Source organism: Numenius arquata, chromosome 8, assembly GCF_964106895.1.
Source record: "Numenius arquata chromosome 8, bNumArq3.hap1.1, whole genome shotgun sequence".
NCBI classification, from domain to species: domain Eukaryota; kingdom Metazoa; phylum Chordata; class Aves; order Charadriiformes; family Scolopacidae; genus Numenius; species Numenius arquata.
In genome coordinates this window covers 19,175,617-19,200,896 of record NC_133583.1, presented here as the reverse complement: position 1 = coordinate 19,200,896, position 25,280 = coordinate 19,175,617, and the positions used below count along the sequence as shown (strand labels likewise).

The window sequence follows — 25,280 nt, the reverse complement described above, 5'->3', positions numbered from 1 at the left end:
TAACACAGAACCAACAAGCATCACATTGTAACTCCACGGGATCTGGAGACAAAGAGCATCCCTTCTCAAAAAGCTGGGAGCTTAAATGAAGGATGCTTCAGTACAGCACATCGCATGTACAGGCTGCCACGTTAATATGCCTTTTAAATTAACCTTACCACCAATATCACCTCTTACAATTGAGATGACAAGAACTAGATCCACATCTTGGTCAAAAGCACCAACTCTGCAAGCTTCCTCTCCAGACATCCCACCAGACCTGCCCCAGCGATTGCTTGAAGTCTGTCTCAGAATCCAGCGTGGACCAATACCAGCAGTAGAGCAGCTTAAACATTTCTGTGAACATCAGTTCCCAGCAAGTCTACACATACTAGAAAAACAGGTATCCACAACTTATGTGATGAAACAGAGCTCATGACGCACGCAGGAAAGCAAAACCGTAATTGCAAAGGGGTTTGCTGCTACAATCACAGCAGTTCTCCCACCACAGCCAAGGCCTTGGAGCCTTGTCTTCCCACCATGTCTCCTTAAATTTACAAGCTCAGACATCAGGCATCACATTCACTTGCAGACAGAGAACTGTGCTGGGAATAAACCCAGTTTCCCAGGCTTCCCAGACAAGAGCTCTGCTATTTGAGCTGCAGACACATTTTGGTCACATTACCTGCAATTCTCCCACACTGTTTCCTTCCCCCGACCCCTCTCGACTCCTGGTTATACAACTAGATCAAAAGGCTGGATGAAATAGGGCAAAGGGACGCAGGGAGGCTGCACACGTGATCACATTCTCTGGGATGAGTCATTAAACCAGTGACTATCCTGGAGACAAACACTGCCATGGTTACACTGCTGCCATCTCACCCTGGGCCCAGGAGACCTTGACAAAGCATCAGAGAGCACAAAGTCATGCTTGTTTGGAAGAGGAAGCACTTCTCTCCCCACACCCCAGCAATTACCCATGTCACCTCCTTCGGCGGTGACTCTGCCACCCATACAGCACCAGGAAAGGGTGCCTTCAGGACGAGGGTGATGCTAACAAAATCCAAAGACTCAGCAGCCCAAAGGTGAGGCCATTATATGTCTCCTTGGTATGTTTTCATATTTGTTGTACAATCCCTGCGTATACTCGTTTCACCTCTGCATCTTACTTTTCTTTCCTCTTAATCATGTGCAATACAAGCTCCGGTGAAACATACACACAGCTGGGTCAGGCAGGTTGTTTTTAAAAGGTAATTCTCATCTGAGCAGAAGCCTGAAGCCAAAAATCTAGTGACAAATTTGGCCCTGTACTCAGTACAGGCCCTCATCCACCACAACCATGTCTGCTCAGGCTGGTGTTTGTCCTGCCAATACAAGTTCTGAGGTGAGGAACACAATCTGTGCCTCAGCCCACACTCCTGACACATACGCATCTAGATACTGAGATCTCTTCTACACCAGCGACATTACCAAACATCACACTGATTCAGCTCCAGTGGAATTCAGAGATTCCCGAGGCTGGTCCCATCCTTGCCACTACACTGAATAAAGCTGCTTTTCACAAAGCTTAACTAACACGATGATAAAATCACAAGTCACTTCCATCTAACCATGCAACAGCTCCCACCACACCTGTTACACGAGCTGGCAGTTACTCGCAGGGATTGTTTTGTTGCTGTTTTGTATTAAAACTCCTGATTGTTTAGTACACAGCCTGAATCTTACCGCATGTGAAAAGCGAGACTCCCCGCTGCAGCCGTGTGGCTGCACTCCAGTGTGGCGAGCTCCATGCTGTGCAACTGGGACCCACACTGGGACAGAAACGCATTAAGAAACAATAACTATACACACAAAAAACTATTTTGTACGAGAACAGGTTTGGTCTTTGGGTTGGAGGGAGTGTGGGAACAGCCTTGCTGAACAGGTCCCATCAGGTAATCAATGGAATGATTCCTGCCCCAATTCTGCCAAGCCTACATCTACAACAGAAATGTAATTATGGTTTTGTAACAGGAGCTCAGCACGCTGCTCTGACATGGCTATACAAGTAGCTTTTTACACAACACAAAAATTCACCAGCCATGTTTGCATGTTGACAGTTGCCCGATCAGGCTCACACTGTCAGCGCACTCTAGGAAGACCTGGGCAGTTATCCACCTTGCCTCAATGAGAAAAGCATTGCCACCAGCCCATGGGTGACAGCCTGGCACAGCCTTGCACAGGGAGATCAGCCACTTACACCCAAGCACAGCTGGGTGAAAGGGCAGGCCCAGGTCCACATGGGTCAGTTGTGGTTGCCAAGGAGGATGTAAAGCCCTCCCTCCCATGTTTACACACTGTGGGCATTGAGAATCAGCTGGAACACCAACTGCTGGGTTCACACCAGCTCTGTTGCACGTTTTGCACTGTGCTCACCAGAATAGGCATCAGATCTAGAAAGAGGGTCTCCTGAGGGTAGTGGTGATAGCATCAATGAGCTCTTCAAGCAGCTCCTCCTTCAGGTGGGTTACAGCTCTCCGCCTGAGAGGTCCCCAAGCAGTTCCCACTGGTCCTCAGTGATGGACACCTGCACACACCCAGGCACTCTGTCCTGCAATGTACTCTGAACACCAAGAGGGGCATGACTACCTTTTCTCATGCACTTAATGGAGGTTTAAAGTGTGCCTGCACTATCAAAACCATTACAGCGCAGCTCTGGTTCATGCTGTAGACCAGGGGTTGCCAGTTTTCTCTGTTCACTCACCAGCAGCAACCACCGCCCCCAGCTGTACCTACAAGCAGGAGGAGGTGTTTGGCTTCTCAACCGACACTTGTGTATTACGGCTGAGAAGTCTCTGTAAGGAAGAGAGTCGTGACTGCTCTGTGTAACTCTGCTTCAGATGCTCCCTGCCAGAGCTGCCCCTAAATACCGCACACAGGTGTGACTCATGATGCGTAACACAGCAAAAGATTTGTCCCACAGTGGGGCACTTCCTATTGCACCCAAGCTTATAAAACTCACCTCATCATGTCCTCCTGCAAAACACTCCCAAACTTCCCATAAAACAGCACGGGATGCAGCCTGGAGAATATTCCCTAGCATCATGGATTCAGCAGTGAATTGCTCTCGACACATAGAGCCTGCTCTGCAAGGGGGCTCGGGTCACTGTGAAATGTCATGAAGCAGCAGGTACATTTTTTGGGGTGTGAGATTTCTGTAACTTACGCAGTCTTCTCCTGACACTGAGATGTATGAGAAACGGCGTTATAGCTACATCCAGCCTCCATGCTCCAAGGCAAACCTCAATAAATCCAAGTGACTGTGCAAACACAAGCAAACATCCACAACTCTAGCAAAGCTCCAACACTCCTAGGGGTATAGAAGTTGCCATTCAGAGTAAGACCTGAGGGTCCCCAACCTGGGACTGTTGCACAAGAAGGTGCAAGAGACCCCTCAGTAGACAGAACGCTGTGTAAGATGATTACTTGCTTGCCTCCTCAGTTCCTAGCTGGCTAACGTGGCTAGCTAGCGGTTCACCCTCCTCCTAGGAAGCCAACTTCTCTCTGCCAGGATAACTCAAATGCCTCCAGGGAAGGCACGCCACTGAAAACCAGACACTTGTTTATTTCTAAAATCATTTCACTACAGAAACTCAGGATGCTGAATAGCAGTATTTTGCTGAGTCTTTGGGCCTTATTTCCTACCCTAGAGATGGGGACGTGCATGCACAGTGAGGAAGGTAGCTGCATGCAGAGCAGCGAGGAGTTAATTCTTGCTTTGGGAGCGCTCTTTTGTCCTGCACACAGAGCAAGGAGCAGTTTAATATTATTGCAGGCGTTCTGGGAACTTCCATGCAGTTTGTGGGCAACAGCTTGTCAGAGACTAGCTAGTACTAGCTAGTCCTACTACAGCCGGTACTGAGCTGTCAAAGCAAGAATGGGAGGAGCACTGAGGGACGGCACAAGAAAGACTAATTGCACAGCTCCAGCTGCAGCACTCACAGCCGCTGACACACTGAACTACAACTGTGCCAAGGGCTAGAGAAGGGACTCCGCCGAGCAAACCCGACTGCGAAGGCACCGACAGGCTGGCAGATGTTACCTCTGGGGTTATGTGATGTTTCCCCAGTGCACTGGGGACTGGAGAGGTGTGTAGGTGATGCCAGAGTTCGGCTGTACTGGGCACCTGAGGAACAGCAGTCCTCTAACTGCAGCGCAGCAATTATCTCAGCGGCTGACAACAGCCAGAGCGCTCTGGCTCATCCTGTATTCAGCTGAAGCGGAAAATAAATTACATATTTTCAGAATATTCTTTCTCTGTATGCAACTGGTGCAGCTGTTGCACGGATGCCATGCAAGGAGGGAGGAGAGGTGTCTGCACAGAGCACCCTCTCACAGAGGCAGCTTTATGAAAACCCTCGAGCGCCCCAAGGCTGGAGGCAGGAAATTCCTTGTGAGACCCCTCAAGAACAGTGGAGGGGAAAGCAAGAGGGCAGCTCAGGCTCCTTTCCACCAGGTCCCACCTGCTGCAACACCCAGGAGAGCCACAAAGCCCCTTCCTGGGGCTTGACACGCATCAGCCCTGGGAAAGGGGGGGACGAAGGGGGATGCAGCCCCTCCGAGGACTCAAGGTTGTAGCTACTCCCTGCAGCTGCTATCAGGGCAGCTAATTAGCAGCAAGACTTTGTTCTCCTCGGAAAGAAAAATAATCGGGCTCAGTCTTGGGAGGCAGGACGCCCCTCCCAGCCACAACTGCTTAACAAAGCCCTAATTATGTAAGGATTATATAAACCGGCACACCTACCCCCCCCCCCCCCCCCCCCCCGGCGCCACAGCGCCCACTCCCCAGGGCCTCTTGGCCCTCGCCAGCCCCCAATGGCCACCCACTCGCTGACAACACCAAGCCAAGATCAGCCTTTTGTCTACACCGGAGGTTTCTGGCGTGCACGGGGTGCTCCTGTGCTCATCCAGCTGCCCCTCGTGGATGTCCTCTCCTCGGCGGGGAGCTCCCGGGAGGGCCGCCATGCTGTGTGCCTCGGGCAAGCAGGATCCACAGCTCCCAGCCCCTCTCTGCATGCCGGCCATGGGCTGTGATGGCTGGTGTCCTGCTGAGTCACAGCCGCGGCACTGCGAGACACACTGGCATCTTTCTGGCCGAGCCTGGCCAGCCCCAGAGCTCGCCTGCTCCCAGGGGAAGCTTCCCTCGCCTGTCAAACGGCACGTACGTCGGCTCTAACGTCTTCATTCTGATTTATCTGGGAGTTAACCACCTCAGGTCCGCCACTCATACTTGTCACCGGAACCAGACACAGACACCGTCATATTGGTATAACAAAATAGCGCTGCTTGAAGTCTGAGTAACACATTTCTCATTTCTCCAGGTATCTGTAAAGCGACCCGTCGCTATGGGCTCAAGACACCTATGTGCAACCTGCAGGCTGCTGGCGAGAGGTGGCAGGCTGCCTCCATCCCCAGCCCAGGGCCAGAGGGGAGAGAGGGTGAAAGGAGCTCTGAAGAAAACACACCACCAGCACAGGCTCTGTGTGTGAGCCAGAGCACAGGGAGGGAGCCTGACCAGCAACACACAAAAGCCAAACCCATCTCCAGGCTCCTTCTTGGGCAGTAAGTAAGCCCCAATCGATGGAAAACCTTAAAAGACAAATTATAAGGCAGCACTGCCCTTCCTTTTTCCTTCAGAGGTCTTTCAGAGTATCAGTTACTGATGAGGTTATGCTGCAGAATAAAGCCCCTCTCCTGGCCTGAAGGAATCCTTCAGGAGCAAAAGCGAAGGGCAGGAGCAAGGAAGGTACCACCCAAAAACCCAAGGGAAAGCAAGCAGCCAAGAAGTGCCGGGAGGCAAACTGGAACATCAAACAGCCAACTTCGGTGACAGACAATATATCTTCTAGCCCTGGGATTATGCAAGCAGAACCAGGCCCCAAATACCCAAGAGCTCTTTTTCTGGCCGTGCCTCAACGCTGTGGACGCCGAGACCTGGGTTACATAAACATCAAAGAGCACTTATACAACCCCTGTATGGCATGGGCTGGCAGCCACCGGCCACTGTGTCACCAGTAGCTGCTCTGGCACCCTCGTGTCCGGGCAGCTGCACCCAACCCCTCCGAGACCCCAAAATGCAGCCCAGGTGGGGTGTCCCTTGGGATGCTCCCCCTCTCACAGGCACCACAGAGGAAAAGTTGATGGTTACGCTGGAGCACTGGGCAATCTCGTGTCCCTTTCCAGCTCTGATACACTCAAAGGAACGTTGTGAAATTTCAAATCAAATATTTTCATAGTGCTTCGAGGTGGCAAGAACTGGAGAAATGCAGAACACTGCTACCTGGCATCCCTCTTCTAGATATATAATCAAAATTACTGTTCCCAATAAAGGTCTTCAAACCTAAAATGTAAACTGCCCTCCTCCTCACGAGCCCCCCCGGCCTCACGCTAACACTGTGGGCACGAGCCAAGACAGGGAAACAAAGCCAGGAAACACATCCGTGAAGGTGGCGAGCGCAGCAGGGATGGGTTACATTTGTCCTTTAGCCGGGGGTGCGTAAGAGCAACCGAGTTACATAAAATCACTGCACCGGAGTCAGGAAGCATTTCAGGCTCAAGTGCCGGGAAGTTTTCAACAAGCTGCATGCAGGAGGGAACCGAAACCTCCCCTTTCTGGTTAGCCCAGTTAACTAGTAACCCAGAATATAGTTCTACCAGCCAGATTACAAAGATTACCATAGGGATCTAAACCACAAGCAACCAGATTTAACCATCAGACCTTATTTATTTTCACAATAGTTCAAAACTTTTTAAAAAAAAAAAAAAAAAAAATCTGCTCTATTCTGTTAAGGTGGATAAATATTGATTTAAGTAGCAAAGATAAATTTCCCCTCCCAGCTTCAGAAGAGAGAGGCACACGGAGGGGCTTGATGTGTTCCCAGCACAGTGAATCCTGCTCGGGTGACTCTTCTCGGGATAAATGAGGGACGGAGAAAGGAGGACGAGCCAGGGAGCTCTGCATTATGCAATGATTACATAAGCACCAGTTTACACTAGGTAGCTGGGAGTTGTGGTATTAGCTTTATACCAGGATACCCTCCCAGCCATGAGAAACAACAAAGAAGGGATTATTGCTGCCACACGCTTCCAAGGCCACCAAAGTGGCAAACAAACAACAAGCACAAACCGAACTTTAATCTCTGCCTCAAGCCCTCACCAGAGCTTGGTTCAGGACCTGTTAGCTGGGAGGGGGGAGAAGACAGCTGATACCCACTTCTAATTTAAAAGAGCAGCACGGGAAATAATCCCAGCATAAAGCACCTCAGTGCTCCTTTGTTGTTGCTCATGATGGCAATGGTATAAGAGAGGAGAGATTTCAAAATGATAATACCTGGCATTTGCACTCTAGTTCAGTGTCAAAGGAGTTCACAAGCATGACACGGTCCTCACAATAACCTGTGAAACACCCTCCTGTCCATCTTGCAGAGGAGGAAACTAAGGCAAAGAAATCAGGTAGGCATCAGTGCTGAGTAGCTCCCGAGTTGTTGGATCCCTGTCCTATGCTCCAATCAACAGGCTCTCTTTCCTCTCCTTAAATATAATTTCCTACTTGGAGAAACAAAACATAGTTGTGGATTTTTTTAGAACTGTAACAAAGCACAGAACTTCAGCTGCATTCCCTTTTTCTGCTTCAGTCTCTAAAGTAATTTCAGAGGAATTTTCAAGGACTCTATTTAATGAGAGAGGCATCACTTGGGAGAAAAATGCAAATTGTTGAGTTTGAGCCTGTGTGCCACCGCATTCCGCTGGCACTTCTCCCATCAAGTGCAGCCAGAAAAGTGACCGAGAGCACTGGAGAAAGCTAGTAAGACCAGGATGAAACACCATCGCTCAAAGAACAATCTGTTTCTACTTTTCCTTTTCAAAATATTGCTTTATGTGCTGCTAAAGGAGTTTGACAAAGGGCCGTAAAGTTGTTCATGGCAATCAGACTCACACAAATTGAAGCCACAACGTCACAAGGACGCCCCCATCCAAAATACGTTAACACCCCAAAAACTGAGCACATTAAAGCCTGGAAAAAACCCCAAGCACCGGTTCTTTCATAAGGTTGTTAAAATTACAACTACCTCCATGGTCAAAAAAGAAGCATATATGTGTATATGGGGAGGAGACAGAGCTCTTTAAATAAGAGACATTTTTGTTGCAGAGCAACAGGGGGATAGGTAGTGCACTGCAACAAACCTCGATTTACTAGCTGGTAGGTGCTACCATAAAAATAATTAAAATCCTCTCTAGCTTTCTAGAAACATTAATAAATACTAAACAGATAGCACAGCACTGCATATACAAGCGCTTGCTACTCTGAAGCCCCCGAAGAAGCGTTCAGGCCCCTGGAGTGAGAAAAAGCCAAATAAACCAGAGAGGAAAAGAAACACTGCCCAGTGATTGAACCACAAAGGCAGGGAAGAACTCAGTTCTGCCCCAGACTCACTCTGTGACCTTGTGCAGTTTTATCATCTTCTCTGGGGACAAGAAGGCAGCTATGGAGAAGTGGGACAGAGACCCTCCTGGATCCACCAGCCAGAGCACAACCACGTTAGATGAGTTACAAATGCTTCCTCAAACAGAGATTATTTCCCCATTGGCAGAGGAGACTGTGATAAACCTTGCCCCCGACCATATAACTTGACGAGCAATGCTGTACAAGGAGGAGTTTGTTTGCACTCTTGCTCTCTTATGGTTGGACAAATGACCACAAAACACCTTTCCACCCAAATTTTTTGGAAGGCCTCTAACCTTGCATTCTTCTTCCATCCATGACCTACACTCTCATTTCCAAAAGCATCTTCCCCTCCCCATCTTCTCTTTTTATACCTATTATCTAGACTGAGTTACATAAGCCACTTGTATCACCCAGATTCCTCATTTATCCAAACTCATTTTGTATCATAATTCCTTTCTCTTCTCAGTTCACGCTCTCCCAGAATTAGCTTCTTTGTCCTGCCAACACAACCAGAGATACAAGAAAGCAAGAAAAGATGGATTCCGGTGGGTTTTTTCTTCTAGAATCCACCCCTCCCACTAATGGACAGCAAATACTGCACAGCTTATCTCTATAAAAACTCCTCATGAAGATCACACTGCGCTGGACTCCTCTACTAAACCAGGAAGCCAGAGATGAAGCTCCTGGGGACCACTTTTGACCAGCCTATTAAGTTCATAGCATGAACTTTGGAGGTATTTGCCACGTGAAGAAGGTGGAAGAAGCTTCACATCCCCGAGCACCTGATCACAAAGTAGCAAGTTAAATTACAAATTTAGAAAGTTCTTCAAATCTGAACAAAGTTTTTTGTGCAACACACAACGTCCTACCACCAGCAAGCAAACTAAGTGGCAGCCATCCCCAAACTGTAAACTCGTGTTAGGGTTTCACCAGTATCTTCCATTTGGGAGGGTGGGAAGAGCCAAGTAGCTTTTAGTTTATTAGGCACTAATTAAGGAATCTGGAGCGAGCACCATCAGCTCTGCCTGGTGGCCAGCTTGCTGCCCGGTCAGCAAGTCACCGAATATTTCACTGACAAAAGCAGCTTTCAAAACTCTTATCAAGGAGGATGTTGGGGGAAAGTATAAACAAAAAGTTGAAGGGGGAAAGGACACTGGATACAAAATCATACTGATATTAACAACTGCTTCCTCTCTTGCTAAAAATTACTTTTGCAGCATTACAATATGACAGCAGCAGAAACAATAACAACCAGACCCAGAATGTCATATCACCAAAGTCTTCAGAATTAAAAGCACAAAGGAAAAGCTTCCTTCTCATATCCCCTCCATCAAATCAACAAGCACTGCAAGATTCTGAAAATTCAACTATTTCCATCCCTGCTCGGTAGGTAGCAATTTAAAACCTGAGCCCCACAGAGGAGTCTCTGTTCCTGATGCACTTTGCCAGCAACTGAGTGGGGTGCCCCAGCACAGGGGTGGGAGAATTAACGGTTTGTAATAGGAAAGCAAGAGAGAAAAGAAAACTGGGGGTGGGGGGAAATCAACCCACAAAAAACCAACCTGTGTCCTACCTGGAAACTGCTGAGACTCATCCAAGAGTAACATGCTGCTCAGTGCACAGAGGCCAGACCTCTGCCCCAGCACTTGTTCAATGTGGCCGCACGCTCTCAGCCCTTCTGCTATTCTCGTCTCAGGGTCTTCAGGACAAAAGTTTCCAGTGACTCCCGACAACTCCTTATCTCTGCCCGCAGCCCAGCGAGCACTAAATCCGCTCTCACTGGCCGTTCAGCTCGCGAGCGGGAAATGCCTCCTGATAAAACAGTCCAGGGTACAGGCAGGGAAACCTGCCCTTAAGGTTTCTGAAAATAACTTTGGTAAATAGCTCCTAGTGCTTGAATCCACCCAGCCGGTGTGACGGGAATCAGTACGCATATATCCTCCCTGCGCCCAGCCGAGACGGACCGGGGTCACTCTTACGTAACGAGTTAAATATGCCTCGTGTTCAGCCTAAATAAAAATTGTCACTATCTCCTCCCCTGCTCGGAGAGTCACACAACACAGCCCTGCCGGAGGTAGCTGCCGCTCCACTGGGGACCGATGCCTGGAGCCGTGCTGCCTGGCCGGTTTGGCTTCGGTATGTGTTCCCGATCAGCGGGAGAAACCTTGGTTACGGCTGGGAAAAGAGAGTTTTAAAAGAGAGAAGAAGAGCAGGGAGGATGAGTGGGTGTGTATGGGGGAGGTCTCTCTCTCTAGCGGCGGAGCTGCACGCCGTTCGGATCGGATCCCATTCAGGCAGCCCGTGATCCAGTTCAACTAGTGGCAGAGACCAAGACTGAGAATAAAATAAAAATCCTTACATAACCATTCCGGCTCCGGCGGGGCCCCACGCAAGGGGAATCCCAACAGACAACAGGGCGAGCGGAGCAGGGGACGCGCGGGACCGTAACCCCGCTCCCAAGTTTCACAGCACAAAAGGAAAAGAGGGAGGGGAACGAGTTGCAAAAAGAAGTACAGACTTTATGGCTTTGAAAACAACCTTGGTATCTGTGATTTTTTTATGAACTATTTGCGTGATGCCTGCTAACTTCCAAGAAACCCAGACAACCGAGACTGAAACCTGAGCAATTCCTTGGGAGCTGGTAACCTGTTTGCCCAGTAACAGGCGAAAGAGCATCCCGTAGTTTGCTTTGTTAAACCAGCAGCTCGTACAGCACCGCTCGTCTGCAGAAGGCTCTCAGTGCAGCAAATACACTATGAATGAGATTTCCCAGTTTTTAGGAAACAACCTTTCAGAACTTGCAGAATGCAAGCTTATTCTAAGTGAACCTTCCTCCCCATCATCCACCTGCACCAGCAGGACAGGTACAGGAGAGAATAAGTAAGTAGAGGAGAGAATAAGCACTTTAAACCCCTAAAGGCTAACCATCATGCCTGGCCTTCTTCAGCGCTACAAAGACTTTTTCCATGCCTGATTCCCTTCCCAGGCATACCCAATGCCAGTAACAAACAGCAAACCTGGGCTGATAGACACGTAATGAAATCAGCTCGCTCCCAGCAAGCATTTCTCCATGTACTGAAGTCTGCTCTTTGCTTGAAACAAGCAGCAAGTGAGAGTCGGGAAAACCAGGACGGGCGCGAGCAGCCCAAAGCAGGCCGTGTCTGAAGAGCTCTGGCACATATCTGCAGGGCACAAAGTGCTGCACTTGTAGCAGCAAAGGTTGATCTAGAGATCTTCAAACCCAGCCAGGGCAGAGCACTGTTACCCTGTGAGTGACTCCAGACTTTATTAGACCTTTCATTCCAGAGGGTGGCAGAGTGAATGCTACCATCAGAACATCCTCGTTGCTGCAAGGTACATCACAGCTTTCAAACAAGCCCAATGTGCTATTTTCATAATTAGAGCCATATAAATTTTACCAAAGAAAAGATGAACTCTATTAAAATTAAGAGGCTTGGTAACAAGACAGCCTTTCACCTATGTCACGGATTCAAATAGCCTGGCTGGTACATAAGAACATCCAGGATTTATCAAGGGGGAAAAGAGGGACAAATATATTAAGAAGAGTTCATAGCTGAGGATCTTGCAGCAGGCCTTATAAGGACTTTGTAGGGTTGGAATAAATAACCAAACATGACCTCAGCATCTGACCTAACAGATTTATGAAACTGGGAAGCAAGATTCAAAGACAAGTATTTGTGTAAATACAACTGGGTGCTTTCCAAGGCATGCTTATTACAGCAGTCAAGCACGAGGGAAATAGAAGTTCAATACATGAGGGGGAACAGGCAACCTACACCTGTCCTTCCGCACAGAGCAATAAAAAGGGAATTTCCTTCTTCACCTTAGTGTGCAAAACAGAAAGGAATTTTTCTAGCTTTTTCTACTCACAAGAGCCTACTGGTGAGGCCATCACTGTTAGCCATGACAAATATGTATTCACACAGCCAAGAATTAGATCTGCCAGAAACAGGCAGTTTATAAAATGATCTCCTCATGGAAGGTAATCTCGTTATAGATAAGCCCATTTACCGAATAGCTTTCCTGTGAGGCCAGCCTTGCCAGTAAGGAAGAATGTTCTCCCTCCCCTGCAGGGTCTGAAATCTTACCTAGCTGTCATTCCTCACCTGCCTCACGCTCAAGCCACAGGCTCTTTGCAATTGTACGACTGTGCTCTACATCAGAAACGGCTTCCCAAGAAACTGCTCTCACTTAAGAGGTTCCCTTGCAAACAACATAGGAGATTCCCCTGTTAAAAAAAAAAAAAAAAATCACTATAAGATTTGTATTTTCATAGAGTATCAGAATAAGGACCCTTCAGAACACATCTTTTCAGCAGCAATGTCAGCATCCCTGAGCACTGCAAATTCCCAAGGGTTAAAACTCAGACCCAAATCTGCCTACACATGAGAGAAGCTTGTTAGTAAAGTTTTTCGGGACACTAGCTCCTCTGTACAGCAGAGAACATTGGAGACTGGGGGGGGAATCAACCTAAACTCAGTTCAACTGAAAAGTTTCAACAAAATATCTGGATATATATCACAAGTGATCTCCTTCCCCATCCCTTCAAGCTGGAGTAGCTCCTTCCCCATCCCCATGCCTGTTCTGCACCTTGAGCCTGGTTCTCTCAGCCCGCTGCTCCCCTGGCTGAGCTCTGCAGGCCACACAGCTCCACAACTGCTCAACGTTGACCTGATCCAAGCCCACCAAGCGCAGTGCTGGTGAGAAGCACTGGATCCATAATGTGCCACCACGCTCTTGGTCTCTGCAAGCTGGGTTGGTTCCCTTCTCTCCAGTGATAGCCCCATGTGCTATTCACCCTCATGGCCACCTTGCAAAATAGAAGAGACCTTCCGTGCTTGGCCTCCGCTGCTCCACGCTGGCTGCACAGTCCTATCCCCATCCCACAGCTTTCTCCACATCCACCAGCTGCCTCTGCACACCCCACCGACCACCAACAAGCAGAGAGGCTGCCTACAAATCTAAATTGCTTGCAAGTTATTAAACACAAATGAGGCTTGACAGCCAAATTTCACTCTTGATTATCAGCTGCCAGGAGCACACGCAAATATTGTGAAGGCTACTTTCCCTGTCCTGTTTTCCATGTTGTTTTAGCAACGTGGAAAACACACACTAGTATCGGGTTTGTGTTGGTTATGGGTTTGTGTTGGTTATGATATAGGTGGTGTTTATCAACCTAAAACAGTTCAGACAGAATCAAACTCCACAACAGTATTTGTTGGCAACTGAGTATTGCTGGGCTTTGAGAACCATTAGCTTTTTAAACAAACACGGTAATAAAAACTCCTTTTGAGTAAGATCTAAACCAAGCATGGAAAATCAGAGGAGTCTTCCTATTGATTTCAGTGAGTTCTGGACTGAACTGTAAGGTATAAAATTTGATTGATCTGTTTTTTCCTCATTTTATTTGTGTTCATATAAATCTTGGTTTATTTTCTTTCCCACGCTGATCTAAATCATAACTGGGTGGGAGGTTGTACGTAATGTAACAAAAATCTAATCACACAAAATACAGGTAGTGATGAAACACGCTGCCTTCTGCAAAGGCTTTTCAGACTGTCACTGTGGCAAAACACGTACTGCTTCAGACTTCCGTCCCAGGCTTTCAAAGGTTGTTTAAATGTATTGAAGAAAACAAGCTGTTATTAGACAAGATGTAATGTCTTTAAGTCGAAGGATTCAGATCACAGATATTTATCATCCTCTTAATCAAAGCTAAATTCATGGAGTTACAATCCCAGCTACATTCGAGAAACCAATTCTCATCTCGTCCTGTAACTTGCTGCATTTCTGCTGCTGAAGATGACACAATGCGCCCCACAAAACAGTGATTTTGTACAACTTTAATTTCATTCCAGTTTTCAACTAAGTGCAAACGCGACATAAATCACAAGCTAAGAATACACAAAAGTGCCATTTTAAAATTGCTTCTAACAATTCAAGTATTTAAATATTTTATATACATGAACATTACCAACAGGTGTTTTAATTGCAAAATTTGTTTTGACAGAGATTTAAACTAGAAGTTTCTGTTTACCCAGCCCCAAAAGATTTCATCTTGTAGCTCTCTCCTGTCTCATTCCTATTTGCACATTTGCAAGCGAAAATAATGTCTTCTGACTCCTACTTAGAATTTTTGTGAGACTGAGTCAGTGAACTGCATGTTGAAGAAAATGTGAACAAGACATTTTCAACATCTGTAGTACAAACTACTGTTATTAAAATTAAAAATGGGTATTGCATCAAGAAACGTTGATCCAAACGATGAGCCAGACACTTCTGAAAGTTCAGTGTTGCAGTTTTCTATAAAGCCTAAGCAGGAAATTAAAATGAAAATAAAACTACTAACTGTTGTGTGATATTGTGTTTTAAAATCTGAAGAATACTTGTAATTTATTTAAAACAGTTCCCTCTCCTTCCAAACTTGCTGCTGCTTCCTGGCTAATAATATTATACTTGTACAACATATAGCTACATGTACGTTTTATTTAACCAGTCGTTAAACACAGCAGAATACCATATAAATAAAGGAAACTGAAAATAAGGACCCCTTGTGTAGTTTAAACTAAAATGCAAAGTGTTTCCCCCAGTATATTTGAAAATAAAAGAAGCGCTGTCTAAAATGTAAAGCAGAGGATTTCGACTTTGGCTTCATCACACTCATCAGGTAACCTTGCCAAAGTCACTTTGCCACTCCTTACCTGTTCAAGAGGGAAAATACCACATTACAAATTTGCTAATTAGTTTCCTTGTGATTTCGTCATGGTTTCAGAAGTTGCAGATGATGGAGTGTGGTATCTATCAGCAATACGTAGGTGTGGTACAAAGCTGACTATTGAAAACAGACATGGGGAAAAAAGGTACAAAATGCGACAAAGAACTAAGTGTGATTGTCCTTCATTACAGATTCCCTGGCTGTTTTGTGAAAAGAGAAAAGCAAGGTTTTGGCCAATAAAGCACAACCCCCATATTCTGCAAAGCGTATCAGAAAAGCAGGAAGAAACAAGATACTTGGAAGACTTGGGGCAATTCTTTGTTCGGTTAATAACCGGTCGCTCACTGACCCTGCTCCCTGTGTATTCATGCTACTCTCACCTTTGTGGCAGCTTTAAGAAAAGAGAGCATGTAGCTACAGGTAAGAAAAAAAAAAAAACCAACAAAACAAAAAACCACACACACACATTTGCAAAAATCCATATACATATATATAGAAAATGCAGAGCCATGGACGTGGGCTGTTCTTAACCGCATAGAAGGATTTCTATTTTGTATTCCGTCATACGCAATAGATCAAAGGGAAGGAGGAAGAAAAGAGGAAAAAAAAAACAACCACCCAAACCCCATAGCTAGTTATAATACCACATCATTTCACGAGATCAGCCAGTGCCTGTGCCCAATCGGCAGGTCTGAAGGAAGCAGAGCTCTGGCGTCATCACCTCCTTTTAAAGAAGTAAAGCAAGTCATCACTCCAGGTTATGTAAGGCTTGGGCTATGCCAGACTTGGTGCCACCCTCTCAAAAAGGAAGCCGCCGTTGGAGAGCCCGGGAGGGGGACAGAGGAGCCACAGACGTTTTCATTTGAAGCTTCCCCCTGCTTAGGATAAGCAGAGGAGACCGGGAAAGAGTCTGCACTTTGGGACGGAGCAGGCAGACAGGGAAAGGCTCAGCGACTGACCTGCACCATCGTCAGTCCGCAATTCCCTGCGAAGGGGGCTGGGGGACAGCTCTCATCAGGATCTCATCCTTCCTTCCCGCAGCAGCCCTCAAGCCACACCTCGCCCCGCTGAGAATAACCTAGTTCACAGGGTTAGTTAAAATGCTGGAATCAGTCAATAAAACCCCCACAGACCCCAGGGGCCGCTCCTCCCACACTCCTCTCCGCTCCTGTTACCTTCCCACATTTCCTCCCAGATTTATGGGCAAAGAACTCACAGACAAGGGACTTCCACCTGCCCCTATTACCCTCCGACAACCCAGACTGCCCCAACACAAACGAAATGCCCAGCAAGGCGACCTGCAGAAAGGGAACTAACAGAGCGTACGGTACAGCCTGTTCTCAGCAAAGCACAAAGAGAATTTTTTTTTTTCTTTTTAATGTCACCATTTAACGAGTCCCGTAAAGCCACTTGAAGGGAGCTGGGTGCCTGCCACGGGGGCTGCACGGGCATTAGCAGCTCCCATCCAACGCGCTGGGTACATAGACACTTGCTCGCTGGGCAGGTCCAAAGCCCTCAGACTGTGCACAGAAACATCATTTGTTCTGAAAGACAGAGTGTACTACAGGGAAACTGCCAGAATAAAAATAACGGGTAAAACATGCAGCTGTCTCTAACGAAGCAAACTTCCCAGAGAAATCAGTGGGGCTTTTGCCTAAAGGAGAGGCAAACCTTCTTCCCTGCAATCGCAGTGTAACCTTTCTGCACTACTCAGTAGCCAGGATGGCTAAAACTGCAAATGCTGGTATCCAGTCTCTTTTCACCCTTGATACTAACTATATCTTTTGTATTTTATTTAGCTGGGTTGTGGAAACACAGAAGACAGCCAGCTCCTAACCTTCTGGGACTTAGGAAACCAACACGACTCTCCAACGTAAGATTTGTGGAGGTGGGGAGCGTATGCTTAACAGACACAAAGAAACTTCAGAGATGCTCTTATCCCTCTCCAGAACTGAGAAAACAATAAAATCCCCTCAACTTCTTAGTTATAGCAAGTCACCTGAGAAATGCATCCAGTACCTGCAAGTTAAGACGCGGGTTGGGTGAGTTACCCACAATCAGCTGACCTGAGGCTGAGCCCCACAGTCTGCACCCCAACAGTAAAAACATATTTAAACACCCTGATCCATAAGGATCATTTTCTAAGGTAATGCAGTTTCCCATAAAAATTTGGTAAGGTTTAAACACATGCCAATATGCAGGATATTAATTCACAAGTATATTCTTTCACACGTAGTGATTACACTTGTACCACCTCTATGATACCGCTCTTTGCATCCAATTATTGGCTTGGAAGACAGTCTAGGAAAAGCGACTACAAGGATTAAACCTACCTGGTTGTTCAAGAACAGCAAAGTGCACCGTGGTACACAGAAGTTCAGGTTTGGTTTCCCAGGCTTAAAAAGATCAGGGCTATTGCGGAGGCAACAACTTTACTGTTGAGAAGAGGTTTGCTTCCCCAGGATGTGTCCTTCTAGTTTCTTTAGAAGCAGTACTGGTGGGCTCTAGAGGGAGCTGCACCCAGCCACAAGTAACCAAAATAAAAGAGTCAAGATAGGCAAGTAAGTCCATCAAGAAGGAGAAAAATGGAAAGATGTCAGTCACCACTCTTCCCCGCAAGATACCCACCTTGTGCTGTGCAAACAGTAACTTCTGGATTAAATTATTACTTATTGGCCCCCAACTTCTCTACGATATGTACACACAGAACACAGGAACCCTCTTGATCATCTCTCAGTGCTTTTCTAGATTTTAGCAAGTCCTGAATTTTGTTTCTTTCTCCATCTTTTTCTCCAGCTCATCCATTTTCAATCAACAAGGAGCCTCCTCTCCACTCCAAGCTTACTCCAACAGCCCAGCACCTTTCTGTAGTCCCTGCCACCAGCCTCTGGCTAAACAACAAGGATGAGCGATCAAAGCACACGTATCACCACTCTGAGGCAGAAAGCAAGAAGCCATTGAGCCCTCTGTGCCTGTGCACTGCAGCAGATGGAAGCATCTCATTAAAGGGTTCCTCAAAGAGCAACTACAGTCCCCGAGGCCGCCTTGACCTTGGGATGCCCATCTACTCTTGATACCACCCAAACACACAGCTGTGAAAAGCTGCTTTCTGAAAGAAGTTGAGAGATTAAAGAAGTTAGTATGTATCTGCTCCTCCTCTTCTTAAGGGATGCGTTTCATTTTCTAGTAGATAGGGAGGACAACTCAAAACCAGTGTTTCCTAAGAGAAAATGCTGTGCAGTCTGGCCAAAAGTAGAAGGCAAAGAGATTTCAGGTTGTGGGACTAATCTCCACCTACCGATAAAAGCATGACCATCCAAATCAAGTAAAAAGTGGAAGTAAATTATTTTCCAACAGCAGCTTCTTTTCTTTTCTTTTTCCTTTTTTTTTTTCTTTCCTTCAGCAGTATGGGCCTTTCTAAATCTGGGTATAAAATGATACAAAATGGGATATCATTTAGCAGAGTGCTATTCAGGAGGCTGCCTCCACACTCTTCCTCTGCCTCTTGCTTTCATACAGGTGAGTATAACATGACCTAATTTATAAGAATAACTTCAGATGAAAAGCAAAAAAAAAAAAATCATGTACATGAGCAGGAAGAGCCTGCTAAATGCACAGATTTATATCAAAGACTTTTACTTTCTTCCCCTGTAAGGACAGATATTTGCTCTATTCCCAGCCCCACACATCCAGCTGGGGACTCCCACACACACCAGTTTTGTTTTGTTCCAGCACTTTGCTGGGGAGAAGAAAAGACTGAACGACTTTGGGGTGGGAACCACATGAATAACACGATCTCCAAAAATGAGCAGCAGCTCCCTGCACCTCAAGGATACATTAATGTATCATTCAAAAAAATATTAACCCACACTTCCACATGCCTTTAAAAACAGATTTCCAAAATAATTTCAGCTTTAATAACTCCAGATATTAATGAACTTTCTAGTAAGTATGGTGTTAAGTACTGATTTTTCCCCTCAGGTTAGACAAGGAAATTACCCAGGCAGCTAAAAATCAATTTCACTTTCAATGTAATTGTACCTCTTTCTGCATGCTCCATTATGATGAGCCACAAAGAATCATAAAGGAACATCATATTAAACAAAATCCACTCCTGCTACAATTTCATGCCAAACACCAAGTGAAAATTGTACACAAAGCTTATCCAGCAGTACCCCTTTAGCTAATCGGGCTTTCCTCCAGCAAGAGTTCAAGGAAAGCAAAGAGCTTTTCAAACCTGAATCAACAGTGGCTGCCATCTGAAGTCAAATACTCCTGCCTTGGTACCTTGGGAAACTCAAAACTGTGAGTACCAAGTGGCAAACTCAAGTTCAGACCAAAAGCAGCCATTGAACTACAGTGTGGATCATGTCCCAGAAACAAGAGGTAGCTCTGTTTGAATCTGTCACGATACTATCAAATGTTGTAGACGGGGATGAGCAGTTTTAAGAGGGTAGGGTGAGGAAAAGGGTCTCTGTCTCCCCTCACTAATCTCCTGTGCCAATCTCTCAGAGGTTCTAAGACGTGGCCCTGGTGCCTTCACCCTACTAAAAAGCTGGGATTTCCAATTCTGTACCCACCAACACAACTGTGCTCCTTATTCACTCCTCTCTTAGAGTCCATATGTCCATAGAAAGCCCATACAAAATAGTTTTGGTTTGCTCCAGCACTTTGTCAGGGAGGAGGAGGAACAGTATGAGTCCAAGGTTGGAAGAGGGAGCACAGACTGCCTCCATCTTCTCCTGTTCTCCACTAGTCAGAGATGCCACGGAGCTAGCACACCCTCAGCCCCGGGGAAAGAAAGAGGGGACGGGACACGAAAATCAGGCAAAGCCGACAACGCAGGGCAGAAGACAAGGCTAATTGCATGGAGATTGTCGTATCACAACAGCAGCATCTAATACACTATTATTTGGTGTTGCCTGGTACATCTTCAGAACTGCAGTACTACCGTGGTAATGGAAAACTGTCCACTGCTGTGCCCCAGAAGTCCCTGTGTGTTGTACCACGCACCCTGTAATGCAAACACAACCAGCAGCCCTTGAGAACCGTGTCTGAACGCCTGTGCTCACCAAGGCATCTTTCAGAACACTGAAACAGCCAGCTCTTTACTGAGCTACACTAAAAAAAAAAGCATTCAACCCATATACTCAGAGGTAAGAAAACAAGCAACTTCCTGTCACTATTAATAGCAGAATTACAGCAATATGTATGAGTAGGAGACAATGAATTCCAGAGACTTCAATCAGAACAATCCAAAGACATTCAGAAAGTGCAAAACACCCAGAGCACTACAGTGGGATTCATTCAAACATTCCTCTACAGCTTTCCTTGGGAAAGCTCAGAGATATGAACAGTCCCTGCATTTGAAATGATGTGTAAAATCCATACTGGAGGTTTGTTTCCTTTTTGCTCAAATTAGCTTTTATTCCTATGGAGGTCCACACAGCCCTGAGCAATCACCGGGATCAGAGAAAAAGCGCAGGACTCGAAACAGCCCTTTATCTCTACAGTCATCAGTACACATCACACTTCTAGTGAACAGGATTTAGGGAGTTAACGAAAAAAGTTCTTAGCAGTCATGCACGGATATCACAAAATTGAACATGATAAAACAAGTGCTGCTACCCACAAGTGATGAGAAAACAGATGCAGTGGGCAGGGATGAGAAGGCTGGAAAAGCAGTGGAAGCCTCCGGCTAGGATTGAAGCGTGCTGCCAGGGTGGGCGTGCAGTCTGGCAGCCACTGGGAAGGGGTTGTGTGTGTCATAGTAGGTATGTCCTGGAGAAAGCGCTCTAGAGAAAAAGACTAAAGTTATACAAGCCCTTACACATGATGCCAAGGTCCATTAACTGACCAGCACCGAAGAAATGTACAAAGGATGTAAGCTGTGTTTAATTAACTCCCACTTACTCAGAAATATTCAGAAAACTAGCCTTCTGTGCTCCTTTTCTTCCTTGGGGGAAGGGGAGGAAGGTTTAAGAACTACTTTCATCAAGACCGAAAGTTTGTACCATAAACATCCAAAATAAAGTAAACTCTAGACCATCTATGGGACAGTCTATACTAAATGGAAACAAAACTTGAGGTTCTCAAAGCAGAAATGAGGAAAAACTGCACCAAAACTGAACACAGAACTCTTAATTACCAAAATGGGAAAGAACACAAAGAAATTCTGAAAACCGAAGCCATCGCAAGTGTTAATGTCATACACAATGTATATCAAAAAGACAAAAACAGTTTAAATGTGCAAAACACAAGTCACTGCTAAGTCTGAGACCAGACTATCCACCATCAAGAGATGAGGATAATATTACATTAACCCTGGAAGGTTCATAAGTAATCTGAGTCACCATCAAAACATGGAAAACCTACGTTCCCAAAGCCACTATTTTGCAAGCAAGCGGTAAAATATATTGGGTTTATAATTGTTGTAATCACTATTACTTAAAATCAGTTTCAGTTTTGAGAAAAAAATACGTGCAGCCTGTCACCTTTCCAAGGAAATAACTGTGAAAGATTAAAATCTTTTAATTCTTGGAGTGTTAGAAATATGCAAGAGCACATCCACAAGGGAAGGATGCCCCCAGGATCCCTGATGGAACAACCACATTACCAGGAGGGGAGGAGAACAGCACAGCCGGGGACAAGAAGAACAAACTTTTAACAGAAATTATTAAAATTAAGCTTTTCAAAGGTTCATAGTATCAACATTAGAGCACGTACTTCCTTCTTGTGAATAAAAGTAACTGTCTGTTCCTAAGAGGATTTTTATGAACGAGGGTCATCTACAAAGAGACGGGACTATAAACATCAGATGGGCAAAATCAAATGATCCTCTTAACTCTGAAGTCAGCTGTATTTCATAGGCCAAATAGCAGGAGACTGGTTTTACATTAGATCTGAGGTAATATAGACGTCAAATGACATTTCTGAGGCAGTACGTAGCTGTGAAGAGATACCAGGAAAAGCAGAGTGGACACCTCCACAGAAAACAGTAATTATACAGCTAAGCACACATCCTCATATTCTGGCAGGCAGAATTAAAGCTGAAACAATCTGAAACCTCAGAAGCCATCTAGCTTTGCTCAGATTGGGTAAGAGAGAGCTTTTCCTGAACCTAATGAACAACTATAGAAGCATTTTATGTTAGTTATATGTAAATCCTCTTTTTATTCTTCCTCTTTATTTCCTACTTTTGTTAAAATTTATTTTTAATTAGTAACTAAAGAAATATAAAGCATAAACATGGTTCTAATGTTTTAAGATGAAAATAAACAGCTGTCATTAACAGTTAGTGATGTTCCGATATACCTGCATTAATTCTGTTTGCTTTGGAAAGGGTAGTCCCGACAAATGATTATGAGCATCCAGCCACAATAATATAGATGTAGATGATAAAATACATAGGTCTATGATAAAATAACCATAGAGAACGACCCAGTTGGACATGACATACAACCACTCCTCTCTGTTAATAAAAGTTTGTCTACAACATCACGCTTCCTATTACTCCGCTGGGTGAAGGCTCCTGTGAACAGTGACAAGGCCACCGCCAGGCTCTTTGAGGCAAAGTAATTTCTCTTTTTTCTATCTCCTGGGAATTCCTTTGTTTCTTACCTGAACTAACACTTTGATTTCTGTTACTTTCTCATTAGAAAAAGCCATCACATGAATAAAACCAGAGGAATAAAATTCATTTGTGTAAACATTTTATAAGCATTTTAGATCAAACCAGAATCTTCATGTAGCACGTGGCTGAAAGAATACTTAAAAAAAACAAAAAACCCAAATCAACACTCAAGGACGACAACATACTCTAAACCAAAAATACTTTAGTAACTAGAGTAAGAGAGAAGTATGTGTCTTTAACCCATTCTATGCTAAGAAAAGGAAGACTGTTCTCAGTAGGTTGAAGTAGATGCATTCACAAATCTGCATGCCCTTTGAAATCATTAAAAATCACAATTTTAAAGGAAGCAAATACAGCATCCCCTCAGGCTCCGGTTGTAGTTTTATGATAAAAGGAGTCTGGTGGCAAACAGCACGGGGAATTCCCACCCGAGTCATGCACTCCTGTCTACGTGCCCTAGAACATCACCCCTTCTGCTGGACCAACAAACATATTTCTAGGACCACGCCATGAACCAGAGAAGTTACCTAATGTTGCTTAAATGTAACCCGCACAGCACAGGTCCACAAACAGCCATATTGCTCCTAACCAAAGAGGAGAGTAGGGCAGTTATAACTAGGTAAGGATAGAAGGTGACGACTTAACCAGCACTGCCACCTTTCATATTGTAAAACAGACAAACCAACCCACCCCAACCTGTACAATGTCAGAAAAGAACAATTTCCAGTTGTTAAAGTTGAATATTGTAAGTAAATGAGAATTCCCCAAAACATCCATTGAATTGTTTACCTATGGGCAAGACAGTGATGTAAATATATTTAATTTCACCAGATCCTTTTAATAATACAAGTAATTGTAAATTGATTTATTTACTTCTTTATATAATTCCTTCCCCAGAATCTGTAGCTATTTTAAAAATTCTATCCTCCTTAAAATTTATGCTCGTGGCTTGTTCTCATGATGGAAATTTTTTTTGGCCAGGAGTACAAATTTAACCTACATTAAATCCCTGTTTAAACTAAACACCCACATAAGCATTTCTCCCTACCAAGCGCTGGACAAATCCTAACCCTTATGCAACCTACCAAGGTGTCACTCACCGAAATTAGTACTGCCAGTTTTGTGTAACAAACGTGTGCAGGGATTCACAGCCCCATTCACTTACCACTCTCATCAAGTAAGTCCTCCTCGTCATCCCCATCATTGTCCTCCTCCATCGCCTCCTCCTCATCTTCCTCCTCCTCCTCTTCCATATCCTCCTGCTCCAAGTCCGGGTCCAGGTCCGGATCACTCCCTGAGATTGACTCGTCTGACATGATTCCCAGTGGTGCTCCTTGTGCATTACCTGCTCATGTTCTACCGTGAGGCAGCCCTAGAGAAGAGAGGTACAGAATGAGCCCAGTAAATCCCAACCTTAGAGCCTCAAGGCTCAAAATTAGAGCAGGATTACTGCATATAAAAAACACAAGTCTGCCATCAGTCTTTTAAATAACAGTCATATCAGACTGTGCATAAAATCCTGCGTAGAAAATGCATGCCATAAGCAGTGTATCATAATGATATAGGCCCAGCATCGCTGAATCAGTATTAGAACCAATATATTAACTAAACACTCAAAAAAACACCTTTCTTGGTATCCTTGGCATGTATACAGCAGAAAGACTCCTAATACGAAATCTGATTATATAAAGACGCAAAAATAAATACAGTACGTGAACAATTTCAGAACACTACCGTCCAAACATGAAGCACGGAAAAAAGGCTTAGTCTCAGAATCCCGTATGGGTACCTGTTACCCTGATCCCCGAGCACTGCAAACACCATTGCAGAAAGCAGAGCGTGGGTCGCAGACAGAAACCACCCTCCTGACTTAGCTGTACCCGCTGCCAAGGTCACTCAGCTTCTCATCACAGACTGAGGTCTCCGTTCCAACCAACGGAGCAGAGACAGCGTTACCTTAATAACGGTACGGACAGAAGACAACGAAGATCCCGTTTTTAAAGGCTGTGTGTCCCTCTGAGTAGCAGGGTAAGAAGAAAAGCAAACACAAAGGAAGGATGGATCAGAGAGAATTTGCATTTCCTTCCTCTAAAGGACAAGGCCAGAGCTGGCTGCGCAGAACTCCTCTGTTACGCCACTCCAGTGCATCACAGCAGAAATCGTGGTACAAAACAACAATAAAACCTAAAGAGAGGGCCAGGACAATCACGAAGTCACAAGTTTATCTGTTCAGATCATGTACTGCCACATCTGGGCAGCAATGCCTATTTGGGCTCTCCTCTTTCACGTGCAAAGAATTACCAGAAGAGTGCTGTGTAAGATGGCTTTAAAAAAAAAAGAAAGAAACATAAAGAAGGCACCTTGATCTCAAGGAACATAAAGCAGAGGATGTGTACAAAAAATAAAAAATAAAAAAAAAATTCAAGCCTCAGAAGAATTACTACCCA

At 45.3% G+C, this 25,280-nt stretch overlaps 1 protein-coding gene across 1 annotated transcript in view; it reads right to left on the bottom strand.

Annotated features, from left to right (window-relative positions):
* The window catches only part of RAD54L2 (RAD54 like 2), a 43,886-nt gene extending 19,737 nt beyond the window's left edge, over nucleotides 1-24,149 (bottom strand). Inside the window, exons 1-2 of the mRNA XM_074151759.1 lie at nucleotides 24,002-24,149; nucleotides 20,817-20,824 (exon numbers count right to left, since the gene is read on the bottom strand). Coding sequence (XP_074007860.1) covers nucleotides 20,817-20,824; nucleotides 24,002-24,149 — 156 coding nt within the window. The remainder of the gene's footprint in view (nucleotides 1-20,816; nucleotides 20,825-24,001) is intronic.
* Between the last annotated feature and the right edge of the window lie 1,131 nt (nucleotides 24,150-25,280).